The sequence below is a fragment of the Coregonus clupeaformis genome, chromosome 39 (genome assembly GCF_020615455.1).
Source record: "Coregonus clupeaformis isolate EN_2021a chromosome 39, ASM2061545v1, whole genome shotgun sequence".
Taxonomy (NCBI): domain Eukaryota; kingdom Metazoa; phylum Chordata; class Actinopteri; order Salmoniformes; family Salmonidae; genus Coregonus; species Coregonus clupeaformis.
Window position 1 is genome coordinate 16232538 of NC_059230.1, and position 15580 is coordinate 16248117.

General features: G+C 43.7%; 1 protein-coding gene and 1 long non-coding RNA gene across 3 annotated transcripts; both read right to left on the reverse strand.

Moving 5' to 3' along the window:
* Positions 1–707: 707 nt before the first annotated feature.
* LOC121554589 lies at positions 708–6392 on the reverse strand. 2 transcript variants are annotated; one of them, XR_005997729.2, is made up of 7 exons: positions 5232–6392; positions 5089–5111; positions 3252–3346; positions 2735–2953; positions 1703–1814; positions 1456–1533; positions 708–818 (listed from the first exon to the last, which is right to left on the reverse strand). It is a non-coding gene; the product is annotated as an uncharacterized LOC121554589 (long non-coding RNA). The 2 variants fall into 2 exon arrangements; XR_006657965.1 differs by having other exon boundaries at positions 1703–2953.
* A 199-nt stretch (positions 6393–6591) lies between these two features.
* On the reverse strand, positions 6592–10559 carry trmt10a (tRNA methyltransferase 10A). The gene is made up of 7 exons (XM_041867663.2): positions 10111–10559; positions 9003–9171; positions 8705–8776; positions 8503–8577; positions 7806–7955; positions 7443–7548; positions 6592–7232 (listed from the first exon to the last, which is right to left on the reverse strand). Exons 1-7 carry the CDS (start codon positions 10278–10280, stop codon positions 6958–6960), a joined length of 1017 nt encoding a protein of 338 aa, XP_041723597.1. The 5' UTR covers positions 10281–10559; the 3' UTR covers positions 6592–6957.
* Between the last annotated feature and the right edge of the window lie 5021 nt (positions 10560–15580).

Sequence of the window (15580 nt, forward strand, 5' to 3'; positions counted from 1 at the left end):
GTTTGGACACACCAACTCATTCAAGGGTATTTCTTTATTTTTACATTGTAGAATAATAGTGAAGACATCAAAACTATGAAATAACACATATGGAATCATGTAGTAACTAAAAAAGTGTTAAATCAAATCAAAATATATTTTATATTTGAGATTCTTCAAATAGCCACCCTTTGCCTTGATGACAGCTTTGCACACTCTTGGCATTCTCTCAACCAGCTTCATGAGGTAGTCACCTGGAATGCATTTCAATTAACAGGTGTGCCTTCTTAAAAGTTAATTTGTGGAATTTCTTTCCTTCTTAATGCGTTTGAGCCAATCAGTTGTTTTGTGACAAGGTAGGGGGGTATACAGAAGATAGCCCTATTTGGTAAAAGACCAAGTCCATATTATGGCAAGAACAGCTCAAATAAGCAAAGAGAAACGACAGTCCATCATTACTTTAAGACATGAAGGTCAGTCAATACGGAACATTTCAAGAACTTTGAACGTTTCTTCAAGTGCAGTCGCAAAAAACATCAAGCACTATGATGAAACTGGCTCTCATGAGGACCGCCACAGGAATGGAAGTCCCAGAGTTACCTCTGCTGCAGAGGATAAGTTCATTAGAGTTACCAGCCTCAAGAAATTGCAGCCCAAATAAATGCTTCACAGACACATCTCAACATCAACTGTAGAAAATAGTAAAAATAAAGAAAAGCCGTTGAATGAGAAGGTGTGTCCAAACGTTTGACTGGTACTGTGTGTCACTGTCAAATCTTGCCAACACATATGTCATTGTCAATGAGTTGGCAAGATTAAACAAAAACAGATCTGGGCTACTACATCACACAACAGCAAGAGAGAAGAGAGAGACAGAGGACAAAGAAAGATAAAGGGACAAGAAAGGGAAAGGGTGAGGGGGGAGAGGGAGCAGTGGAACCTGCATATGACAACATTAATTTCTGTCTTTCTGCTGGAGTTCAAGGTCCCCCCATGATCAATTCCGCATTTATATTTGGTGTATCCTCCTGTCCATACCAAACTCTACAGTGGCCGGACACTTTACAAAACTTTTAGGGAATTGCTAATACTTTTAATAAAATTAGGGTGATGTGATCAGAGGATGAGGCAAGTTATGACATTGTCAGAACATTGGCTTCCAAACAAAGTTTAGGGATCAGGCATGACTGCAGACCTGAGTTTAAATACTAGGCTATACTTGTAGCATTTGCTCTAGCCTGCCTGGAGTGCCAGATGGGTGGGGTTTGCAGGTTTACAACTATGCTATTGGTTCCATTGTGCCAGGCAAGCTCAATGACAGTAAAAATAGCCTCAAAAAAACAATGTTGAGAATGTAACTGGGCCAATTTAAGTTACAATCTTGTCAAGGTAGAATTGGGGTCAATTGCTCTTGTGATTACTGATATGGATTCCTATCCACCCACTGCAGATGATAGTGGTGTGCGTGCTACTCACATGGGAGAGTCTGTGCACTGCTCTTGGGGTGATAGGTGTTGGACCTCCTCCCATGTGCCCTGGGAACTTGGGCATGACCTGGCCATAGAAATAGAGATAAGAATCAGGATAGGGTCAGGCCAGGCCTCAACTGGTGCCACCTGGTAAAAACTTGCCCCGAACCAAGTGACATGGAGGACATTCGTCAATGGCATATGCTCCTTATAGGAGCCAAGGGCTTACGTTAAGTCAAGTAGGCTAGACGTACCCATTTTGGCTCTAGCTTTCCATGTAGGAGCACCAAAGCATGGAAGGGATGGGTATGGGTGTAGGGGTGGGGGACCCCCCTTTGTTAGCCAGGGAACATTGCTGGCTTGGACCTGGGGGGGGGAAGTACAGGAGATTGTCAGAGGATGGGGAGTGTGGGAGACGAGGAGAGGAGCCGTTGGTCAGGGTGCGTCTGGCCATGACAGGGGAGGTGTGGGGGAGTTGCCAGTACCGAGCCAAGGGTCCCTCTTCTAGGGACAGGAGGAGAACACAGCAAAGCAGATGGTTAAAAAACCATGACATGCTACTAAGTATCAGTCCGATACACGTCACTTGAAGGGGTATACATAAAATGAACCAATTTGATTGAGTTGGGAGTCCAAAGCCTGAAATAACCCTATTTGCCAAATGGAATGAATGGTTTCGTTTTATTTGGAACTGGTGTCCAGAGGTGGACACTAGTCTTTTACATGAATTGATGATGTGCTGCTTTTACTGTCTGCGTGTCCTTTGTTGTGTTTTATTGTCTAATTATTATTGTTGTTGTTGTAGTATGTATTAGCTTGTGCAATCAAAATTCGTCTTTAGGGGATTGATAAAGTACTATCTAATCTTAGCTTATTAGTTGAGTTCAATGTCCTATTTCCTTTATCAACAATGTCATCTCAATAACAGCGTGTTATGTACAGTTCAGGAAATCATTACTAATTTACATGACTGAGCAGAGCTGAGGATAAAAATGCATCTGGGAATATTCCTCATCGCTACAAATAACAGTGAGCTATTCTCTGCCACCTGCTGGCTGTAATGCCACACACACACACACACACACACACACACACACACACACACACACAGACACGCACACACACAAACAAAATAAAATAACACAAACACACATCAATACAACTATGTATGTACTTAACACTTGAGCCTGGTGACTTGTCGCTGACTCGCTGGCATGACATAGCAGATGTCATACTGTCATTTGTCATCATGACAGCTCACACCACTAGAAGTCAAATATACTCACATGGCAGGATAAAAACTCCTCATCTATATCCCAGCTTGAACCCAAACTGAGCTGTGCCAGTTAACCCATGTTTCCATGACAACCATCCATCTGGCTGGATTTGTACGGGGAGAGAGAGCGCGACCTGGGCTTCGCTGGTGCCCATCGGGCACCATCCCAAACTCCTCCTCAATGCCCATTTCGGAACCTTTTAGTGTGTTTCTCTGGCACCACTGTCCTCTGTGAGCAAACGAATGAAGACAAGAAAATAGCAAACTATTACGGAAACCACATGTTTGACTCCATTCCATTTATTCCAGCCATTACAATGAGCCTGTCCTCCTAAAGCTCCTCCCAGCAGCCTCCTCTGAGCTCAGTGTTTTTCAATCTTGGTCCAATGGGAATAAGTGGTTGAAATTAAATTCTGCATATAGGCATACAGCTCCTACCTTGGACCAGAGACACCTTGTGCTAGGGTACGGGACAATAAAGTCTATGGAGAGTGATAGAAGTGCTGATGATGTAGTGAAAACATTACCACTGGAGAACTGAGATGGGTGTGGTTGACCTCGGCGTTTGCAGAGCACTCACTGATGTTGTTCTGGTGGAGAACTCTGACCTTGGAGCAATACCCTGGGGAAGATGAGAGAGTGGATGACTTGAATGGGTAGTGGCCCAATCCACTAGTTAGAAGAGCAGCTTAATGCGTCAACATAAATTGTATTCTAGTAGAAAGAGGAGGAAGGGAAGCGCTACTAAGGTACACAATAGTAAATGTTGGTAGACAGAAGGTGCTCTTTGGTAAAAGGGGTGAATTGGTAATCAAAAAGAAAGGAGGACCAAGGCACTCTTCATATAATTAATTAAAATGCCTTTATTAGTATGGCATGTTCAATAGGCCACTAAATACCCTGGTTTAAATGAAGATATGGATTTCTCACCCTTCCTGTAGGGTTGTGATAGGTCCATTTGCGGTCATCTAGTGGACATTGTGCTCAATTGCCCTCAGCAATGTTTAGACTGTTGTTGTTCATGTTTTGCTGGTTTCTAGTGTACTATGGAATATATTGCTTTCTTATTTTTGACACTTTTCCAAGTCATATTTAAGGTTAGTGTTCTGATACTTCTAACTTGGAGTTGTATTTGTATGATAACATAGTTACAGTATTTCACTTGTTAATGTGTATAGTATTGCTTACTAGGTGTGTCCAATCAACTTTGTAACCACTCCCTCTTCAAATTAGGGCTAACTGGAAAAGCTGTTCAAAAGAGGACATTGTATTATTTCTTTGTACTCCCTGACGAAGGCCATGCAGCCGAAACGCGTCGGATAAAAAAATATATTGTTTCTATTGAACATGCCATACTAATAAAGGCATTTTAATTAATTATATGAAGAGTGCCTTGGTCCTCCTTTCTTTTTGATAAATGGTATTCTCTCAGTACAGGTACACTGTCTCTGTATTGTCCTACTGTGACCTATCAATTAGTGTTCAGTGAAACATCCCTGTCTCACACATCTCACTGTAGCGGGACTATAGCCTAGATCTCTATAGTGATGATGTAAGCTCTGTGGTGTAAAAGGCTCCTACTTACAGGGAAGCTAATGGATCGTGTCATGAGAACCTCTCTGGCCAATCCAGAGAAGGAAGGAACCAGTTTGGGTTCTGGGAATAGGAAGCTTCTGGCGTCCGACTCAAAGCAGGCCAGGGCCTTCCCCACTGCAGCAAAGCACACAGTGGTCAATCATTGTGGCTCAGTTGGTAAGAACTTAGCGCTCACAATGCAAGAGCAATGGGTTGAATTCTCGCTGGGGTCATCCAGTATACTAAAATGTATGCACTCACTGTAAGTTGCTTGTAAATGGCATATTGTCATATATGATCAACTTGCTTATTGTGTATTAGGCTACCATGTTTGATTCATGTTAAAACACTTAGCCAGTTGTTGGACATTTCTTAACATTAAATCGAATTTGTTTGCTTCTTTTTCCCTAGGTGAAACCGTCAAAGTTGAATTGGTACAGTTGATTTTCCAAGGTGCTGTAATTTGTCTTCTAAATTTTTGACCCGAGTGGCCCAGTGGTCTAAGGCACTGCATCGCAGTGCTAGCTGTGCCATCTTGGTTCGAATCCAGGCTCTGTCGTAGCCGGCCACGACCGGGAGACCCATGGGGCGGCGCACAATTGGCCCAGGGTAGGGGAGGGAATGGCTGGCAGGGATGTAGCTCAGTTGGTAGAGCATGGCGTTTGCAACACCAGGGTTGTGGGTTTGATTCCCACGGGGGGCCAGTATGAAAAAAATGATGTATGCACTCTGGATAAGAGTGTCTGCTAAATGACTAAAATGTCATGTAAAAATGTAAATGTAACTTACCAATTCAACTTTGACGGTTTCACCTAGGGAAAAAGAAGCAAACAAAAAGTAGTTGAATATGAGCATACAATATCTAACATTGTAGTAGCAAAATTAATCAAATAGGCTTGTCTACAGGTATAGGTATATAAAATAGAACTTACATTCCAGCATCTGTGCAACATCTCCTGGGCCAACAGCATAGTGGAACACCTGAATGTGAAGAGAAACTGAACAAATCTCATTTAGAAAATCTTGTTCATACACATTTTAGGATTTCTGTTACTAGTGTATGGGACAGCTGCATGGTGCCAAACCTCCTGGCATCCAAGAGCGCTACAGGGCATACAGGCTTTTGTTCCAGCCCTGCTCAAACCCACCGGAGTCAGCAAATCAAGCCTGTTGATGAACAGCTGTGTAGTTATTATCTACTGTGCAAGAGCTGGGCTGGAACAAAAGCATGCACACCTGATAGCTCTCCAGAAGAGTTGGTTGGCCACCCTTGGTTTAGAATGATCAGGAAGAGACATGTCACATTGAGCCATCTTCTCTTGAAACAGGAGTGGGAAGACAGGGGGGAGACACTCCAACTTGCGGTATTGGCCCATGAAGCACACACTGAGGTAGATGTCATCCTTAGCTGGCAAATGCACACCAGGGCATGATACCTGAAATACCTCATTATATTGAATAAATGGTTATGGTGTCAAGACATCGGCTTTGCGAACAGTTAGGATGTATGTTCACCATTGCTAATGTAGCAATTGAAAAGGAAGTTCCAAATTGGAGCTTAAACCATAACTCTCCAATGATGATGAACACCTGTGCCATAAAAGCCCTGGCCTCATCGCAGAGGCAGTAGTGCCAGTACAGTACACTCAAGGCTAATCAAAATGATAACGTCCGGTAAAATTAAACACTGTGGATGGATCCCACAAGTATATCAACAATGTCATTATCGTTATGCATATCTTGCATGAAAACTTACAAACTTGCTAGATATGCATGTGTTGGAACATAGACAGTTGAGTTTAGTTTCCAGGTTGCTCTCGAGAACCCAAGGCATTAGTGCTAAATGGACGGGCTAGTTTCCAGGTAACGTTAGCTAGATGCAACACTGTAAACAACGCTCCTCACAAAAGTAAACTATTGGGAAGCAGCTAGTTGTATTAACAAAACATTCTTACCACCCTGAGCTGTAATTCAACTACCACTTTCATTGCTTTCTATTAATTTAATGTTAGCTAGATGCTAATGCAGTTAGCTAGTAACGTAGTTTCTCAGGCCAGGTATACTTAGCCAACAGTGCAAGCAGAAGCAGCACAGGTCAGCATGTGTTTCCATGGTGTCTGAAACTTCCGGTTTCAACCAGATTATTTTAGATGTATCATCTTTCCTTGGCCACAAGAGCGCATTAGCCCCTACTATAGACTACTGGTGCAGTGATTCTCCTGCAGAATTACCCATTACATTTACAGTGCTCCAATGTTTGGATGAATTACCAGGCAACTTTAATTTCACATAGATTGTTTAACAGTTTTATGTTATTTTACATACAGAGACCCAATTTTATACTAGTAATACCAGACTGTGTAAGTAAACATGTTTTTACATTTAATGAAAAGCATAATAAGACTTGCTGCAGAGCACCAATAACAGGTCAGAAGGTATAACAAGCAAACGTGTGAATTGTTTACTTAATATATGCACTCCAAGTCAAATATCTTCCATTAAATAAAGCATAAATCTGATAACAAAACACAGACTAAAAATGACTATAATTCTGCAATCAAAACATACAGAACTCAAACTTGCAATTCACTAAATCAACCACTTTGCAACCGATAACAATTTATATTAAGACCCAGAAGAACATGGTAGCATTGGGGGCTATGCTGCAGTCTGCTCTTTGGGGGCCTCTTTCAACTGCAACGTGTCCTGTCCTCCCTGTACTTTCTCCTGTTGGTCCTGTGTGTTCGTGGTGTTATGTGTGACTGTCTCTGCTGTGTCTGAGTCTCTGTCAGAATCCTCCTCCTCTTCCTCCTTGTCTTCCGTGGCTGTTCCCTCTTGGCCCAGGGGAATGGCCCCTTTCCTTAGAGGCAGGACGGTAAAGAAGGCCTCCTGCCAGTCCCCCTTCTCCAGGTACACCAGCATGATCTCAAACACTGTGGCAGGGAACATGCACACACACAAACACGGTTATACATTCATAAATGAATATTGAAAAACCCTTATCACATTAATTCTATCACATACCACTCATGCTTTTATTCACATTTCATAAGTCTGGCAATGCTACAAACTACATGAACAGGCTACAGTAAATGGAGGTGGTGTCCTATCTTGAGGTGTAAATCATTAGGATAGTTCCTCACCGTGGTTGACCGCCAGCACTTTGCGGCTGTTCATCTTGACGAAGCTGTTCAGTGGGAGCTGTGCGTGGTTGATCCCCAGCTCCTGAGCCCGCTCAAAGGTGATGCCCTACAGGACAAGGTAAAAGGTCAGACATAATGCTCCCCAATGACTGACATAAATGGGACCTGAAGAGGGCTCCCATTTAAATGGCTCAGATGTAGGTGAAGTGTCTAGGGGTAGGGGGTCGATTTGGAATTGGTTGTCTTGACTTGCTGCTCAACATACCCAACATGTTGAGTTAAAAAAATACTCATCTCGGTGTCCTGTGACAATAGACCATAAAGGAATCTTCTAAATGTTCTAGGTCATTCTGTAGTCCTGACCTTGTGGTGGTTGTGATCCACCAGGCCTCCTATGACGTAGGCCTTGGTATCGTCCAGCTCCGTCAGAACGTTGGGAGAGTCAGAGGTCAGGTACACCAGCTCCTCCTTGGCCACGACCTCATGGTACGCTTCTGTTTTCACTGTTATATCCTGCCCCGGACACACACAGACACACACACAAAAGGTACCAGGTGTTAATGTAATTTGCCACCTTTCCTCCTCACCTACATAAGACCCACGGCCTAATGACACATTACTCTTCCTTCTTCACTTACAGCCCTTTTGAACCACTCAGATTGCGTCGCTGAGTAGTGGGGTATTTAACGGGTAATATCCCCCACAAAAATGATAATAGTTGGCATCTGATGGAAAATGTTGGAAAGTGTTTGGGAGAGGTGTTGACTTGTGAATGCATCCAGTTGCACCCAGCTCAAAACACTGACAAGATATGTTGTTCCACCAGACAAGTCTTGCCTACCTTTTGCCAGAGCTTTAAATATGGAAACCCCCACGAGACATTGAGGCATACATTACTCCCCATCTATATGTATACCCCTCAAGTCCTTTCCCCATCTTCTGAAAAACAGTGTAACATGTGCAGTGTATCTGTGAACCCCCCCCCACCTAACTATTTCCATTAGTAATTTCAACAGGCATTTGCAGTGCATATCCAAACTAACAGACAGGGTACACTCACCTTCCAGTTAACCCATCCTTCATCAGTCTTATCCATGTTTTGCTTCAGCTGTCCACCAAGGCTGGTTAGATAAAACTGGGAGATGAAGAGAGAAAATACAGCACTAAGATGAATGAGTCTTGATTCACTTGAGTTCAGCGGTGGATGATGGATGATTCTGCAACAGATGATGCAGGGGGTCCTGTGGGGCAGGTAGACTCACCTGAACAGGGTGCACCGCTCGTCTGTTCACTGCATAGCATCTCTGGATTTGCTTATGGAGCTTCCTAACATCCTTCACAGGGGAAACAATACAAAAAGCATGAAACACAGGTTTCAATACTGTGCCATCTTGTATTTACACGGAACATTGCAGTCAGATGGAAATGCCATGAATAGAACTGACGTGATTCGTTACTCTACATGTCTGAGATGAATGTTGTTCTACACAATATATTTATATCTGAACATTCCACTACGTTGTGCCCTACTGACCATGGGGGCCCTGACAGCCTACGTACCTTAAACATCATGAGGTTGTCGAAGCTGCAGTCTATCACCAGTCTCAGGGAGCTGCTGGGCTTCACCTCTTTCCTCAAACGCTTCCGGCCAGCCACAAACTCCCCTCCCTCCTCCCCCTGGGTCTTCCTCTCAAGGCTCCTCTTCTGCCTCTTCTCCTTCCGCTTCTGCCTGTGAAGAACGCACCATGTACAACGTTAGTCAAACTGAACTTAAAAAGGAAAGATAATCCATGATCATCATACACAAAATGGTGCTTTCTGCTTATGGATATCAACAACAACTTTCCAATTTGTCATTTGGGCATGTTTCAAGGCACAACTTGCCATAAGTCAATAGTGGCAATCTTGGTAGATTTGAATTATGTTGTTGTTGTTGTAGTTTGTAAGCAGGAAGTAGTATGATGATGTCATACTGTTGAGTTAATAATAGCCCAATATGTACATAATCACTAAGAAGTAGCCTAAGTGAATACAGAGGGCATTTGAAATTGAAAACATCACTTAATGTGAAACACAGTATACCTAGCTAGTTAACTAGCTACTTGCCAATAAAGTTTCCTCTCACAACCTCTACAAGCCAGCATGCTGAATAAAATGACATTTAAACATACTCTACCAGTTGTTACAACTGTTGGTCCTTTTGACAGTAGGAATGCGAGACAATATATCCACAGGAAAGTATAATTAAATAACCTTATCACAGCGCTGGTAGTGAATTCAGATTTCTATCACCTGAAGCATGAGCAGGACCATGTAAACATGTGCAGGAGCTCAGCAAGTATGCATCACTGAGGTATAAATGCATGGCGTGCATGTACTTTCATCTTGTGTGCATTCTTCAGGTGATAGAAATCTGAACCCACTACTGTTGTTTTGAAAAGTTGATTTAATTATACTTTCCTGTGGATATATTGTCTCACATGCCTACCTGCAAATGACCAACCGCACAGACAACCAATAAAGTAAGTTAAAATATCATTTTATTAAAGATTCTGGCTTGTAGAGGTCGTGAGAGGAAACCTTTCTGATTCAAACGCAAATTTCTGCCCGACGTTGAATTGCATTGAATTGCAGTTTCCAGGCAAACTAGCTAGCTAACGTTACTTACTTGCGAAGGTTCCTCTCCTCCTCCCATTTCTGGTGCCTCATAAGCTTCTTCCTCTGGTTTTTTGAGAGAGTCTCTGTTTCTCCGTTATTACCGATATATACATCCTTATTCTCAGTGACAACATTGTTCTCCCGGGACCGTGTCAAATCTTTGAAAGTGTCGCTGGACATTGGTCGTGTGTTTTTGCTTCTGTTGTAAACTGAATGCTGAGTGTCTTCGACAATGCTGCCTGGCTAGCCTGGTTGTAACTACTAGCTAACTAATGTTCAAATATACGCACGTACTACGGGAAAGTAAAGCTTACCAGTCTCATGCATGTAATACTTCACACACACATTAGCTAACTATTGTTTTTAATCGAAAATTACCATCTAAGACCCTAATAAATTGGCAAAATATTCCCTTTCAGACTGGACATTCCAAATGTAGCTTTTTCGTTGTCGCACAGTGGGTCGTCATCAGAAAACGTATTCTTCTTCTGTGGGTTTTATGGCGGACTACATCCAAAAGTTGAATTGCCGCCACCAACTGGACGTTTTGAAACCACAAAATATTTAAAATAAAAAATAAATCCATACTTAATAGTGATACTAACTTACTCCACCCTAATAAAAATTGTACATTTCCAAAACAAACAAAACTCCCATTTCTTCATACTTTTAGTTCTCCATATCTCCCTTCTCCGGCTCTAGGACCTGAGAGAGTGATACGGCTTTTGCCAATATTCCATGTAACAAAAGAAAAACCATACATAATAGGGAAACGAACTAAATCCACCCAAATAAAATAGTACATTGACAAAACAAAACTTCCATTTCTTCCTTCTTTTAAATCTCCATATCTCCTTTCTCAGTCTCTAGGGCCTGAGATGGTGGTACGGCTTTTGACAATATTCCAACTGTTTTGTCGAGAAATCTTTCAGCCCCAGGAAGCATTCCGCCGCAACCACAATGATTTCTATCTTCCTAGATCTTTTCTCCACCTTGGCAGTGCCATTAATCACCATTGCGATAAAGGCCACAAAATCCACATTTTTAACCTTTAAAATGTCAGGATCATCTTGGTGAAAGGCAACCCCTGCAGCTTGCATTGAAGGCCTATCCACCACCATGGACTCTTCAGGAGCACCATTCAAACCCTCAACCCTTTTAACCGCTGCTGCATATGAAATGCTCTGTACAACCCTAACTTTGGCCACCTCATTTTCTTTCACCCTTGTGGGGCATTCAAAAAACGTGGCTTCATGGTTCCCACCACAATTGCAACATTTCACTTTTTCATCAATTTACTAACACATTAAATTATTTTCCACAACTTGGACATCTCGGTTTCTCCCTTCTGCAAACCCTTGACACTTGACCAAAAGCTTTACAGTGATCACACTGCATTGGTCTTGGGATAAATGCTCTGACTTTGTAGTTTATATACCCCAACTGCACTTGAGTAGGGAGAGTAGGGACTCCATATCAAAAAACAAAAGAACAGATAAACCTTTTCATCATTCACCACTTGATTCATCCGACGTGCATCAATCACTCCAGGAATATTTTTCATCTCTTTAATATCAACTTCCCACGAGATGCCAGATATTACCCCCTTGACTGGTGCCCTGGTCCAAAGAGACACACACAACACTTCAAACTTTTCAAATCAGGAGAGCCCAACACACGTTCCTTCTGTAGAGGGAAAAAGCTATCGGAGTGAAGCAAATAGGGAAGTGTAAGGTGGTGTCGAGCAGCTGGACTGATCAAGCAGGGAAGCAGTGGATTAAAGGGGTGATAACAGGAGGGCCTGTGAGTGTTAGCACTAAAGAGGTAAGGGACAATTTGAGAGGAGGCGTTCTAGTGAATGTACAAACATTGCAAGCAACAAGGGGTGGAGTTAGGGTAGATAGCACGTCTATTCGTAGGGACCGAGATATAGGGGGAGGGGGATGTGGCACCTTCATAAAGCAAGGAATTCCCTACAAGATGATAGGCAAAGGTATTGAACAGGAGTATGTGGTGGTGGAGGTGTGGCTGAGAGGAGGGGTGCTAGTGGTAGTGAACTACTATAATCCGTGTCAGATATTGGACATAGAAATGTTGGAGAGGGTGGAGGGCCAGGAAAGAAGTAAGGTAATGTGGTGTGGGGATTTTAACGCCCACAACACGCTTTGGGGGGAACGGATGGATGGAACTGGCCAAGTGATGGAAAATTTGATAGAAAAAAAGATCTGGTGTGCCTGAATGATGGCAGAGGGACCAGGATTGATGTAGCCACAGGGAAAGAGTCTGCCTTGGACCTCACTCTGGTATCTAGTGTGATGGCAGGAATCTGTGAGTGGGAGGTATGGGAGGAGTCGACAGTAGGGAGTGATCATTACCCCATAGTATGCACAGTAAGCCGGAGGGAGGAGGAGATGTCAGTGGATGAAGTTGGCAGGTGGGTGTTTGGAAGGGCAAAGTGGGATCAGTTTCAGAAACTGAGTGAGCAGGTGATGGCTCGGGTGGATATGAGTGGGGATGTGGATAGTATGAATAACTGGGTGAGAACAGCGTTAGTGGGGGCAGCTACTGAGGCTATACCTAAGAGTTCAGGGAGGAGGAGGAGGAAAGCAGTCCCATGGTGGACGGAGGAATGTGGGGCAATGGTGAGGATAAGGAATAGGGCATTTAGAGTATTGAAAAGGACGCATAACTTCCAACATCTGATTCAGTATAAGCAGGCCCAGGCCATGGTGAGAAGAACTATCCGTCAGGCAAAGAGGTCATGTTGGCATCGATTCTGTGACACCATTGGAAGGGCGACACCTGTGGGAGAAGTGTGGGGGATGATTAAGAGGATGAGTGGGGTCAGAATAGAGTGTGATTATCCAGTGTTGATGAGTGGGGAGGATGTGGCAGTAACAGATGAGGAGAAAGCAGAGATGATGGCCAAAGCATTTGTCCAAGTGCATAGCTCCGCAAATCTGTCAGAGGAGGGGCAGAGGGGGAAATAGAACACGAGAGAGGAGCATCCTGGAGTGCTGGATAGGAGGGAGGATGTAAATGATGCGTTGAATACACCATTTAACCAGGGCGGAGGTGAAAAGAGCAATAGGTAAGGCTGGGTTAACTTAACCTGGAAAAGATGAGGTGTGCTATGTTATGTTGGCCCATCTTAGTGATGAGGTACTGGATAAGGTGTTGGTGTTGTACAACAGAGTGTGGGAGGAGGGGAAACTACCAGGCAGTTGGAAGGAGGCAGTAGTGGTACCAATCCGGAAGCCCGGGAAGGATCCAACGAAGCCAACACGCTATCAGCCAATAGCTTTAACATCACATGTATGTAAGATTATAGAACGTATGATTACGGAGAGGCTAACTTACTTCCTGGAGAGCAGAGGGCTAGTATCGGCACATCAGAGTGGGTTCAGGAAGGGTAGGGGAGATATGGATCCAGTGCTCTGCTTAGAAGCAGAGGTCAGGAAGGCTCAGGTGAACAGGGAGACTGTTCTAGCTGTCTTTTTTGATGTGGAGAAGGCGTATGATATGATGTGGAAGGAGGGGTTGTTAATCAAGCTTGATATTATGGGGGTAGGAGGAAGAATGTACAACTGGATAAAGGATTTCCTGTTTGGAAGGTCTATCCAGGTGAGGGTGGGGAAGTCTTTATCAGGCAGCTACTTGGTGGATAATGGTACACCGCAGGGGAGCATGATTAGTCCTCTGTTGTTCTCAATCATGATCAATGATGTTTACTCTCAGGTACAGCCGGGTATAGGGAGGTCGTTATTTACAGATGATGGGGCCTTATGGAAGAGGGGAAGAAATGTGCCATACATAGTCAGGAAGGTACAGGAAGCAATTGATGGTGGGGCATTAATGTGGGGATTCAGGTTCTCTGTAGAGAAAACTCAAACAGTGTTCTTTACCAGGAGGAAGGTGGGAGATGAGGTATGCTTGAGGTTATATGGGAGAAACTTGGAGAGGGTGGGGGCATTCAGGTTCCTTGGGGTATACTTTGACACTAGACTGACCTGGGCAGAACACATTGAGAAAATAGTGGGAAAGTGTAAGAAGGTGCTAAATGTGATGCGCTGTCTGACGGGGAAGGAGTGGGGGGCTGGGCGTTCCTCATTGAAGACCATATATGTTGCATTGATCCGATCTGTAATAGACTATGGCAGTATTGCATATGGTTTCGGCAGCCCGGACCTCACTGGAAAGGCTAGATGTCATACAGGGGCAAGGACTCAGAATATGTAGTGGGGCGTTTCGGACGTCCCCAGTGGCTGCATTACAGGTGGAGATGGGGGATATGCCGTTGCAGATTAGGAGACAGCAACTGGCAATGAATTATTGGGTCAACCTACAAGGACATGGGGTGTCTCATCCTGCGAAAGGGATTTTACAGGCATGCTGGGAACATGAGCGAAGACAGAACACAAGCTTTGGGTGGGTGGGTAATACCCAGGCAAAGGAGATGGGACTGTATGGAAGGGAGTTTAGTCCAACAGTAGTTATTCCTGTAAATCAACCATGGCTACTCCTGCCTCCAGTAGTTGATCTAGAAGTGTTGGAGAGACTACAGAAAGATAGGGAGGGTGTTGATCCAGCTGATTTCTTTAAGAGACGTCTGGAAACTGTGTATCAGGATTTTGTGGCCATTTACACAGATCCAAGGACAGGACGTACTGGGTCAGCATTTGTAGTGCAGGAATGTGGGGTGTAAGTCAGGAAACGTATTACAGATCATCTGGCTGTATATACAGCGGAGCTGATGGCCATACTGTTGGCCTTGCAGTGGGTGGAGGAAGTTAAGTCAGACAGAGTAGTTATTTGCTCTGATTCATGTGCAGTGTTAATGAGTCTCCAGTCCTTTAGCTCACGTAGCAGACAAGACCTGCTTTATGAGGTGCTACAAACCCATGACAGGATTAAGCAGATGGGTATTCAGATAAGATTTACTTGGGTCCCAGCCCGTGTGGGGGTGGAGGGGAACGAGGCAGTAGATGAACAGGCTAAACAAGCACTTAGTAGTGGGGATGTTGATGTTGAAGTGTCAATGAGCAAGGCAGAGGCAAAAAGACTGATATATACAGTGATGGTGCAGACATGGCAGGAGCAGTGGAATAGAGATAATAAGGGAAGGCATTTATTTCAAGTACAGAGAAAAGGGGAGGACGGCAGGAAGGGACAGAAGAGAGGAGGCTATTTTTACAAGATTAAGGGTGGGACACAGCCAGTTGAATAAGACATTAAATCTAATAGGAAAGCATCCATCAGGAAAGTGTGATTATTGTCAGGAAATAGAGACTGTGGAGCATGTATTGCTTCAGCGTGGGCAGTATCAGAGGGAAAGAGAGAGGATGAGATCTAGTATGAGGGAGAAGGGGATACAGGAAATTAGTTTAAAGAGTATATTGAGTAGAACGTCATTAGATATAGTCTCAAATATTTTGTTATCTTTTTTAAGAGAAACGGGGTTGGCAGGTAGGATTTAGTTT